General features: G+C 39.3%; 1 protein-coding gene across 1 annotated transcript in view; it reads left to right on the plus strand.

Annotated features, from left to right (window-relative positions):
* The window catches only part of LOC122662585 (K(+) efflux antiporter 2, chloroplastic-like), an 82,108-nt gene that overhangs the window by 29,469 nt on the left and 39,626 nt on the right, over positions 1–13,013 (plus strand). The window contains exon 10 of the mRNA XM_043858254.1: positions 11,477–11,566. Within this exon, the coding sequence (XP_043714189.1) occupies positions 11,477–11,566 (90 nt within the window). The remainder of the gene's footprint in view (positions 1–11,476; positions 11,567–13,013) is intronic.

Genomic DNA, 13,013 nt, shown 5'->3' on the forward strand with positions numbered 1-13,013 from the left:
GAAACAGAGCCAGACCCAAACACCAACCATAAGGATTTACAGAAACAGAGACTCACATTATAAACTAAACCCAACTAAGCCACCAAAATTTTATAACAGAAGCTTTTTTTATTGAACAAAAAAACTTGCTTGATCGAGTTTAATTTCAAAGCAATTACCTGCCCTGTATTTCTGCATCCATCAAGAAAACCAGTCTTCGATCCCCCCAAATAGTTGGAAGTTAAAGAATGCAAGGGAACAAGGGAAAGATGAATGTAGGAGGTTGAAGGAGGAGAAGAATAAGAGAAGAAGAGAAAATGGTGCAATGTTGTGTGTTGGAGTATTGTTTCCACCACACCTATATTACTTCATTAGATAGAAGAAATTACATACACCTCCCTAGGGAGGTAAAAGGTAAAAACAGAAAATTACAATATAAGGGAACTAGTTAATTAACTAGTTCCTAAAGTACCCTTATAACATATAAACTCTAACCCAAATATCAATTAAACCTCCAGAAGATTTAATTTGAAAGAACAAATACTTAAAGTGCTAGATAAATCCTCAACAAGTTCCTTATGTGCTGCAGTTGCAGATTCACAAACGATCAAAGGATCCAAAACAAATTACATACAGAAAATTAAAGTAGAGAGAAACCCAGGAAAAAAAAAGCAGGAAAGGAAATTACCAGCCGGAGTGACATTGTTTAGCCTATTAACTGCTTCCAACCAACAATGGATGAGAAACTCCCTCCATAGGTTGAAGGCGGTGCGATATAAAGGTTCGGCAGGTGGAAGGGCTTACGGGTTTGCAGAGAGGGCTTGCGGGGTGAGAGGCTGAGGTTGAGGAGGAGAGGGCTGGGTTTCAGATGGGGGCCTTGCAGGTGAGAGGAAGAAGGGGGCTTGCTGGTACTCGTGATAGAAGGAAGGGGTGGCAGGGATTGGACTTGCTGGAGTGGGAGCTTTCAGGGGTTTGACTTGCATAGTTGTCAAGGCGTCACCTAGGCGTCCTGGCGCCTTGGACGCCTAGTTGCTGTCGCCTTATACTTTGGCCCTCTCCACCGCCTTGGGTCGCCTAACCGCCGTGACAACTATGGGTTTGAGGATAGGGATATATGGCAGGGATGTGTGGTGGGGGTTGGGTTTCAGGTTCTGGGGGATGAGGTTCTTGCGGGAGGGAGAGAAGGGGCTGCAATTGGGTTGCAGGCCTGGTGCTTAGTGGGGGTGGGGTTCTTGCAGGAGTGAGAAAAGGGGCTGCGATTGAGTTGCAGGTCTGGTGCTTGGCGGGATGGTGCGGTGGTGGGGAATGGAAGTGATAGAGAAGGGAGGGGTTCAGGTGGTGCTGGCATGCGGTCGTAGAAGGGGTGGTTGTGGGAGAGCTGAGAGAGATGTTGCTGGAGGAATGAGGGCTTAGCTGAGTGGCAACTGGTCTCCGGAGAGCTTCTTCATTGGCTTGCAGAAGGAAGTCGAGCTTGGAGGGTCGAGAGTTGACGGAGGAAGATGATGGGCGCTTCAATTCGTGTTGAGAAAGTTTGGGAGTTTAGGGTTGAGGAGTTTTTATCGAGAAAGTTTGGGAGTTTAGGGTTGAGGAGTTTTTATCGAGAACAACAGGAATTTTTTGTTACTTTCCTTCCACATAGTTCTCCATATGATGGTCTTTTGGGCTGAGAACATGTATTTTATGTTCTTCCAAACCTATTCTTAAGGCCATATTTGTGCCGGTTTGTTCTGCCAGAACACAAGAACAAGCCGGATTTACCAAACGGTTTTCAGGTGTTCTTGTGTTCCCGCAGAACAGAAGAGCAGAAGAACTGGTCCCCAAGATGTTTAACAAATGCAGCCTAAGGAACTCTCATTGCTATTTGTTAAACTGTCTGCAGAGCCCTATCAGGACGTTGGATTTCATTCATATTTTGGTGTTGTGTTCTCTTATTCTAGCACTACCTTCGATCGAAACTGCAAGCAGATCAGATCTATTGATGGTTACGGTTTTCATCTGAGATATTCTACCACTTGGATATCTTGTCTGACTTATTATATATTGCTAAGTGTTCTTTAAAGATACTATTTTTTTTAAAAATCCTGTGGGTTGCTGTTTGTTGGAGATAGCTATTCTAGTTGTTGTGTTATGGGTTGCTGTTTCAACCTATTGTTTGCTGCCTTGAGATCTGCAGTAGGGTTTTTGTTGTGATCTGCGTGGGCTGCTGTGATATGTTTTTGTTTGATTGAGAGGAATGATTAGACTGCCGGAGTGACATCCCTATTCTATTTATAATAAGTGACGTACAGGTACAAGTACAATAATGCCCCTATGGACAGATTTACCCATATACCCATATTACACCTAATATTACAACACTGCCCCTCAAGTTGGTGCATAGATGTCACACATGCCCAACTTGCATACAATAGGATGAAACAGCTTACTACTTAACCCCTTTGTAAAAACATCTGCTAACTGATCTCCAGATTTTTTTTTTTGGGTGAATAAAAGAATTCATTACCAAAGAGAGAAAAACAAAAAAAGGAGCCCCCCCAGGGGGAATTACAAGAGCAAACAGCCAGCCAAAGCCTCAGCTAATGGAAGCTGGAGCAACAAAAGAGACATTAGAGAGACCCCAGGATACAACAATAAGTCTGTTCCTTGGGGTGTCAGAACAAAAAGAGGGAGGAGCTAACAAAAGCTTTGAGCTGATTTCAAAAGAAATGGAATCCCAAATCTTTGATAAGAACGAGAATTGGAGGTCCATTTCCTGATATTACGCTCCATCTAAATATGATTGAGGCCAGTACAGAAAGCCATTTTCCCAACTGTGTCACAAAAAGAGGATCCGACATAGGTCATATCCATCCAAATCCATTCTCTTGAGAAAAGGAGAATTCTTCTATGGGCAGGTCAGCATTTGCTCAGAATACCTTTCCAAATGGTCTTCGAAGTAGGGCACTAAAAAAATAGGTGGTTTAAGTCTTCCACATTGTTCCAGCATAGGCAGCAAGCAGGGGAGACTTGGATCTGACGACACCGAAGAAAGTCCTGAGTTGGAAGACTTGAACTAACTTTTCTTTGATCTCCAGATTTTACAAAGGGAATACAAAGCAGTCCTTGATCTAACTTTTCTTTGATGAATGACGATCTATCTCCACATGCTTGGTGCAATTGTGCTGGATTAGATTGTGAGCAATACTAATCGTGGACTTGCTGTCACAATAAAGTATCATAGGAAGGGAAACGGGAAGGTCCAGGTCTTTCAAGAGACCTTGAAGCCACATCAACTCACAGATGCCATGCGACATGGCACGAAATTCAGCTTTAGCACTGGATCGAGCAACGACTGCCTACTTCTTACCTCTCCAAGTAACCAGGTTGCCTCTCACAAAAGTGTCATAACCGGTGGTAGATCGCTGATCATCTAGATAGCTGACCCATTCAACATCGGTAAAGGCCTCAACTCATAAATGACCTTGAGAAGAGAGGAGGATTCCCTTTCCTGGTGCAGACTTCAAGTAGCGCAAGATCCGGAACACAACTTCTAAGTGCGAGGAGTAAGGATCATGCATATACTGGCTTACCAGACTAACAACAATGGCAATGTCAGGACGAGTGGGATAGATAAATCAGCTTTCCAACCAATCACTGATATTGTCCCTTATCCACTGGATCACCAATCTTACTAGTGAGATGAACATTCGCTTCAAGAGGAGTATTTGAAGGCCTACAACCTAACATCAGTACATCACTGTCTCAGATAGAAGGTCAAGGGTATATTTCCGTTGAGATAGAAATATACCCTTTGTAGAGCGGGCAACTTCAATACCAAGAAAGTAACGCAGCTTACCTAGGTCTTCAATCTCAAACTTTTGACCAAGGTAAGTCTTTGGAAGAGAAATTTCCTTTGTGTCACTCCCAGTCATAGTTTAAGATGTCGCGATATATCGGTATCTCGGGCTTGTCTAGATGGCCGAAATATCGCCGAAATATGGTATTTTTTCTGCCATATTTCAGCAGTCCATCTCGGTGGGTTTTTGGCCATTATTAAGGCCTGATACTTCATGTACACCCTTATTGATGCAGATTCATCACCGAAATGGGCTTATTTCTTTAGAAATAAGTCTAGGGTTGGGATATATATATATGTTGGGCCTCTGATCCCAAGGGTTTTCTATGTAATAGGCCACTTTAATGAGCCTAAACTAGGGGTATATAGGTTGCATACGGGATTAGCCCAATACTTAGTTTATTTTTATGTTTTTTAATTGAACCGGTTCATATTAGTTGCATCCAATTGGTTCAATTTAAGTGATCATGTGACTTGGTTAAGTGGTCATGTGACAACTTAAGTGGTCATGTGATGTAAGTTGGGTTGGATTAGGACTCTATAAGTCCAACCATGTTTTGAGTCTATTTCTTTTAGTATTTTAGGTTCCTAGTCAGTTTAAGTTACCTAATAGGTTAAGGATTGGGTTAGGCCTTTCCTTTTTAGAGTAGAAGTCTATTTTTGAGTCTTTTATATAAGGTTGTAAGGGGGTAAAGCCTTGGAGACAAATTTTGATTAATAAAAACTCAGCTTTATTCTTGCTGCCTTTGTTGCTGCTATTGCTCCCTTGTGTGAGTGTTGCTTTGTGGATCTCAAGGTGCTAGGGTGAGTGGACTCTCACGACTCCTTGCGTCTGTCCAGTACCGGGAGGTTCTTCTTCTTCATCAATCGAGCTTCTTCAAGCTGCTGCTGCTGCCTTTGAAGGAGATCAAACCAGTAAGTCGATTTAGTTTCCTGCATATATCCTTCCCCTCTTCATCCTCTAACCTAATCCATCCTTTTCCATTGACCCAATCAAATCACTACAGCCAGCCTTTCATCCCCTCCATTAAACCTGCAACTATTCCTTCGAATTTTAGCTTGATCCCCAAGCATTCAACTTCCAACCATCAGATCTGTGCCAAACTTCCAGCAAACATCCCTCCCTCTCCCTCCTACACTCGATCCCAATTTGAGTCCCATCTAACCATCTAACCCTAATTCTGCAGATTTTCAAACTTAACCAAATCCAATTATTTTTATCCCATAATAACCCCCTAGACCTGCATATCAAACCCATTTAAGACCCATTCCCAAATTCCCATCCTAAACCCTAGAATTAAGTTAAAACCTAGTGTTGTCCATTCGAACCAGCAACCCCTTTTGCTATTGATCCTGTTATCTAGCTCCTAGTAGGTCTCCTACCTATCTAGGATTACATTACTTATTTAAGCTAAATAAACACATTTAAACCTTCATATTGCAAAACAATAAACTCAAAGTGGTGTTTTGGGTATGCACCCTTGATTGACAGTATACGGTCGCCGACCCTGATCTATAAATAATTAAATATACATTGTTGAAGTACTAAAAGACATAATAAGAAATTTAAACAAAGTAATGAAACAAAAATAAAGTCAAATGTAGCCTTTAGTTTAAACTCATAAAGTCCTAAGTGCATAAGTTCATAAGTCATAACTCATAAACTCCATAATAGTCAATAGTTCAATACTCAATACACGTAGTATTTCACCGAAATTTACCGAAATATGGTACTCAATACACAATATTTCTACGAAATTTACCGAAATATACCAAAATATACTGAAATTTACCAAAATTTCTATGAAATTTGAATTTTTTTCATTTCAGAAGCCCATCTCCTCTCGGTAGTGTCAAAATTACCGAAATTTACCGAAATTTCGGCGATATGTCGCGAAATTTTGAACCATGCTCCCAATAACAACAATATCATCAACGTACACAATGAGGATAACAATCTTGGAACCAGTCCGCTTAATGAACAGGGTGTGATCAGCATTGCTTTGAGTATAACCTACATACACCATAGCTTTGTGAAATCTCCCAAACCAGGCACGAGGAGACCACTTCAATCCATACAGAGCTCTCTTGAGATTGCAAACCTTTCCCTTGGTTTTCTGACATAAGAAACCATGAGGAATTTCCATGTACACTTCTTCCAGTTCACCATGAAGAAATGTGTTGTTAATGTCAAGTTGTTGTAAATCCCATCCTAGATTCACAACACAAGAAAGAATCAAACAGATGGTATTCATTTTTGCAACTGGTGCAAACATCTCCTGGTAATCTAGGCCATAAGTCTGGGTAAATCCTCTTGCAACCAGCTTGGCCTTGTACCGGTCCACTGTTTGCAACTGTGTCCTTTTCTGTGGTGGAAGAGAGACCAGATCCCAAGTACCATTTTTTTTAGGGCTTGCATTTCCTCAATCATGGCTGCCTTCCACTACAGTTTTGTGATAGCTTCCTGCCAATTCTGGGGAATGGAAATAGATGACAAGGAGGACACAAAGGTATGATATGAAGGAGAAAGAGAGTTGTATGAAACCACCTTAGCAATAGGATGTTGAGTACAAGATCTCGTTCCCTTTCGAATAGAGATGAGTCAGAAATAATAGGAGAATCAAAGTAAGTATTACTTGATCAAAAATTAAGACCTTGACAAGAGATGACGGCTGGCTAGGTGGTGGTGCAGGTGTCACAGGTGCCATTGGGGTGGTGTCTGTTTGCTGCTCACGATGACGACGGACATAAACTTTCATGGGCCGCTGAATGTGAACAGGAGAAGAATACCTCTAGACTAAAGAAATTGGAGAAGTAGAGTTGGAGCCAAGAATGGGAACAGTTGGAGGCACATCTTCACCAAACAGAGAAGCATTGGTTGAGAAGTAGAGTCAGAGCCAAGAATAGGAACGGATGGAGGCACATCTTCACCAAACGGAGAAGTATCTCTTCCATGAAGAGGTGTCGAGGAGTAGTAGGCAATTGACTCATGGAATACAACATCCATAGAAACAAAGACCCGACAAGAAGGGGGGTGATAACACTTGTAGCCCTTCTAGGTAGTAGAGTATCCAATGAACACACACTTAAGTCCCTGGTGTTCTAACTTGCCATGAACATGGTGATTCCGGACAAAACAAGCACATCCAAAGACTTTAGGGGGTATAAGAAAGGTGGAAGAACCTTGGAGAACCGCAATAGGAGCCTTGAAGTCAAGGACATGAGTCGACATCCGGTTGATGAGATAAGTAGTGGTGAGAACAGGTTCACTCCAATACTGACGAGAAACATTCATTTCAAACATAAGAGCACGGGCCACCTCCAACAGATGCCTATTTTTGCATTCAGCCACACCATTTTGAGCCGGTGTATCAACGTAACTGGTCTGATGGATAATCCCTTGAGTGGCAAGATAAGATTGAAAGGAACCCTCAAAATATTCTCTGCCATTATCACTTCGAAGAATTTTGATGGTATAGTTAAATTGGATTCAGACCATGGTGTAAGAACAATGAAACACTTCACTCTTTTGATGCATCAAATAAATACAGGAAACCTGTGTGTGACAATCAATAAAAGTCACAAACCAACAATAACCAGTAATGGAAGAACAACGGACTGGACCCCACACATCAAAGTGAATGAACATAAAAGGAGAAGAACTTCTATTTTTCAAATTGGAATAAGTTGCCCGAGTTTGCTTAGCCAAAACACAAGCGTCACAAAAGAAATCCCTGGGATTACAGTGCTAAAATAAACTAGGAAAGGTTTTAACTAAAGTGCCAACAAAGAAATGGCCTAAACGCCTATGCAACAGAAGTAACTCAGAAGCTATTGAAGGAGAGCCGGATAAGTGTCATCATCGAGAAAATAAAGACCATATGCACCCTACCATAGCCAATCGTTTTCTCCACCACCAGAGCCTAAAAGGCACAGTGAGAAGGGACAAAAGTCCCTTTACAATTCAGATCAGTGGTGAGACGGCTAATAGAAAGAAGGTTAGTTGAAAAATAAGCTCCTGCCACAGACTTCGCAACTCAGAATAGTATTGAGAAAGAGTTTGGTCCTGCTGCTTGGTTTCATGAAACTTCGTGCACAATTGAAGTTTATAAACCTAAGCATCATTCCCAATCAGGGAGTAAGTGTCCTGGGCTGCTTTCCAAATCTTGGCTGCAGTATCCAATAGAAGATAACCTCGAGCGATTTGAGGTTGTATGGAGTTGATGAGAAAGGCCATTACAAAGGAGTTATTAGAACTCCACTTCCTCTGTAAAGCATCAGTAGCAGTAGGCCTTGCAGTTTCACCCGTCAAATAACCCCGCATAGCCACGGGAATCAATGGAGAGGTAAGAGAAGCGAGACCACATCGGATAATTTCTCCCATGTAATCGAATAGAGCTAACAGGGAATGAAGGGAAATCATTATGTGTCCCACAACTTGACCCTTCAATTCCAGTGGATGTAGTAGAGTCAGCTGACATAGTTACCACTTGGAGTGATGCGAAGAACAATAAAAAACGGGATGACGTCATAAAGGAATCGATGATCATCACAAGGACCAACAAGAGGCCAATAGAAGGTTCAAAATACCCTGAAAAAAGCCAATTCAGTCCTTAAAAATCTGAAAAAAGTTGATCTCAAATCCCTGAAAAGTCAATTTAAAAAACCCTAAAAGATTGATCTAATTTCAAAAGCTAGAAAAATTGATTGGAACATACGAGGACTCTCTGATCATTTATTCAAGAAAGATCTGAGAACCCAATAGAGGAGGGGATGACCCTTGGAGGGTGAGAGAGAGAGAGAGAGAGGCGGATGCTAGGGCTGGGATCCTGAGGTGGATCTCAGCTCTGATACCATGTTTGATTGAGAGGAATGATTAGACTGCCGGAGTGACAACCCTATTTTATTTATAATAAGTGACATACAAGTCCAAGTACAATAATGCCCCTATGGACAGATTTCCCCTTATACCCATATTACACCCAATATTACAACAGTTTTTTGATGGAATCTTTTACTGCTGTGATCTACATGAGTTGCTGTGATTAGTATATGATAGTGAGCATGAAAAGTTATTAATTATGCTGTGGTGTCAAATCATAAAAGATATTGGCTCTTCATTGATTCAGATTGCTGATTCAAAAGTTATTAGTTCTACACTGCTGCGTCATGATCAGCTTGCTGTCTGTGATATTTTTTTAAGATATTTTTGGATCGGAATGATGTCTATCATATCTTTGATCAGATTTGAGATTACTGTTTTCCCGCAATAGCTACTGATATCAGATCTAACTGTGATTTGGTATTCTTTATAAATGGTCCTACGACTATTGTACTGTTAATATTATTGTTGCTTATTTCTCTGCTAAGATTTGTCTGGGATTTTAATTGCTGCTTCTGCTCCTTCAATAAGATATTGTTTATTTATGTTGATCCTAGTTATTGTTGCGATGTGATTTTCTTTGTTCTCCTCCCGTGTTATTTGTCCACGTGTAGTGCTACACGTGAGGGGGAGAGTTATTGAAGATTCTCCAGATTTCTCCCTAGTTGGAGTTCTTCTTGTTGAAGGTTTTCTGGATTGAAGGTTTTTTATATGTTATTTATATCTGTCTGGAGTTCTTGTTGAAAAAAATTTCTGGGTTTTTTGGCCTGCAGCAATGAGTTTTTCATCTTCTACTGCTGCTATGTTCTGCCCGTTGCTATTGATGTTTTCAAGCCTACAACGATGAGTTCTTCATCTTCACCTGCTGCTATCTTCTTGCTTGCGGCTGGTATTTTCTGCTGTTTATATTGTTCAAGGTTCTAAAACTCAGTCTCGGCTAGGTTGAGTTTTCCGAGATCTCAGCGCTGAGATCTCGGCGAGATAGTGTATTTTTTTATGTTTCGGAATATGTTTCAGTGGGCATATGGCCATAGTTGGCTCCAAAACTTTAAGGTAAGCTTGTTTTAGGCTTAATAAACATATTTAAAGGTTCAAATTGAAAAAAAAAACACCAATTTGGTGTTTTGGATTTGCACCCTTGGTTGGCAGTAAAGGCCGAACCCTTAATGTAATATTGCCTATTCTACACATTGTTTGAATGATATGAGACATAATTGGCAAGTAAAACAAGTAAATTATGCACATAATATTGAATAATTATTTAAGAAATAGTTAAAGACTTAAGTTTCTATTGCAAACCACAAGATACAATGAAGTGTTCACAATGCATATTACATAGACACCCAACCTAAGTACAATGAATAATACATAAGTCATAGACACCTTACTTCCCTAGTCTTCCATGTCTTAACTCCCAAGTCCCAACAATACAATGACTCTATGAGTATTGAAGAGGTCGAGATTTCACCGAAATTCTTGAAATATTCGAAATCTCGGTCAAGTTTTTCGAGGTTTTACATTTTTTTGTTTCGTATAATAACACGTCTCGAGAAGCTCTAGTTTCTCGAGTTTTCCGAGATCTCGGCAAGATTTTGAACTATGATATTGTTTGTTGCTATCTGGATTTGTTTTCTCGAAGAGTTCTCCCCGTTGCTGCTAATGTGGTTCTTTTGTTTGCCACATGTCTGGATGTGGTTGCTGCCTACCAGCCTACCATAGGGGTATTTTGTAATGATTTCTTATTATTTTGGTCTTGTGTCTATTAACACATAAGCCGGGGACTCTGTTGTAACTCATGTTTTTAGTGTTTATAAATACAATATATACCTACAGATTAGGAGTATGCTCTCTGCTCTTGAATCAGTAGTTCTTCTTTCCTCCATTCTCTTCTTCTCCTTTGCTGGTTTTCTTTATGTTGCTTACTTGCTTTGTCACACACCCAATTCTAAATTTAAGGCTAGTAACCTCTTCTGGTTCCAAGTTTTGTATGGCATATGTCAGAAGAATTGTAGATGAAATTGCAAACACAGGGGATTCAGCATCATCATGGGGGAGCATTTCTTTATCAATAACGGCTAATGCTTTGTGCTTCCCAAGTATATTAAATTACATAGGAAGTAAACTAGTTGATAAATAACCTTCTCTAAGCCTGTATAATTTATACTGTGAGAAACTTGTTGGCTGAACCCTTTTATTGGGGGGCCATTTGAACCATTATTTTGTATCCGAAACAGTATACATACCATTTCGCTACTACATGCCTTTATTTTGCTGCTGACTTGACTAATTATTTCAAGTTATGGAGTTCACTTAAAGATGTGGTTTAGGAAAGCTGCTGCAAGATTTCAAATTTTCTTGAAATTTTATTATCATTCAAGGGCTTTGGAATAAAAAAAATTGAGAATGTGCAGATGAGATTCTACAAGAAATTAAGAATTTCAGATAAATTTTCAATGAGTTTCAGATGAAGGAATATTTCATTTGTTTTTCCCATATTTTGACAAGTTACAATGGCATTTAATATTTTATTTTTACTATTTTTCACCATTTTTAGTGTTTTAAAAGCCACATTCCTGCGTAGTTCTGTCATGCATTTCCCATGTTCTTTTGTGTTATCCAGCATATCAAATGCATAGTTCCTATTTTAAATCCTTTTTCAAATTTAACAAAAGATTATTACTTTTGATGCTGCATGAATCTAGAATGTGTTATCCGTATGTGGTGTTGAAATTTAGGGGATTTTTATCATACCTGTGGGATGACATATCTGCTATTTTTAGGTTGGTTTTCAAGCCATAGCTGAGGCTCTTGGACTTGCAGCTGTTAAAGCGGTGGTTGCTATCACTGCCATTATTGCTGGTGGACGCTTGGTAATGTTTGCTTATAGACATTATATTAGTTTACTGTGATATAAAAAATTCATTGATTGATGTGTGCTACTTCTGTATTACTCTTGATTCCCCACTTATGTCATCTTGGCCTGAAACTATGAATGAGCTATTTTCCATGCATTTGTAAATTTGCCTTTTGGAAGTGAGGAATTGCTGCATGTTTTAAACAGCCCAAAGGAAAATGGCCACAAATTTAAGGTACTCTGGTTGAATTGCAGTGCATTAGAGGCACATTAAACAATTCTTCAGGATATTCAGAGGTTTTCTGTCTCTGGGATTCAGCTCAACTGTTGGGTTAGATTTTAGTTTCTCAACGTGCTTTGTACTGCAAAACAGATATGGTTTTACATAAAAAATGTCTGTGGAAATTGTAGAAAATGAAACAAATTTTACTAAATTAATATACTAACTACAAATTCTATTGTCACTTGTCAGCTAAAATAATATTATGAGGCCATTAAACAGGCTCTCACAAAGTTAAGAAAGGATTAATTTTTCAGAGTTCAGGGAACTTATGATTAACAACAGATATGGCTTAAAATCATAGTTGTCAAGGTGACACCTAGATTTTTTCCCTCTTCCAACGCCTAGACGCTGTAACAGCAATGCTTCAGATTGAATAGAATGGTGGGAGTATGGGACAGGATATCCTTTGTTGACTGCAAGCAATTGAGACTTGGGATAAGGTTGTGAGTTCTTAGGAATTTTACGCATGGTTTTAAATATCCTACCATGTTCACTAATTCTAACTGATACGCATCATATCTTTAAAGTACCGATACAATACGGTACCGATACTATACCTAAAAAAATGTATTGACTTTATCGGGTCGATTCGTGACCCGATAAAGATACATGGTCGATACCTGTTGATACGCTTGATACATCTCTTATAAACTATAGAACACGATCCATGACTGCAAAACTCTTGTAAGATATTCTAATCAAATTTTTTTTTTTGCAAAATCAACTCTATTCTTTGATTCTACTGCCAAAAGGCGACTGAATAGTGTTGATTTCCATCATCATTTAGGATTAAACAGCATGCAATCAAGGATTGAAACCAGATTTGTTCAAGAACATTTATGTATCAAAATTTTTAATTTTTTTGCTCAAATATTGATTTTTAGTGTCATTTTTTGCAATGGATCACTAGATTAGTGGAAAACAACTTGAATGATTGCATCAAACAAGGTTTTTTTTTTTGGCAATGATGTGTGCATCTAAACCCTAAATTTTCCCCAAACTGAAGTTGGATCTTTTTTGGTATTAGTAATTATAAAAAACATCAGCCTTTATACATAATCAATTGAGTGCACTTGTCTCGTTGTACTTTGTTCTCCTTTTTATACATGGTATATTTTACATATTACCTATTTATAGTGCTTATGTTGCATGTATCGTAAGCATTTCTATATGTTTCTTG

The sequence above is a fragment of the Telopea speciosissima genome, chromosome 1, assembly GCF_018873765.1.
Source record: "Telopea speciosissima isolate NSW1024214 ecotype Mountain lineage chromosome 1, Tspe_v1, whole genome shotgun sequence".
NCBI lineage: Eukaryota > Viridiplantae > Streptophyta > Magnoliopsida > Proteales > Proteaceae > Telopea > Telopea speciosissima.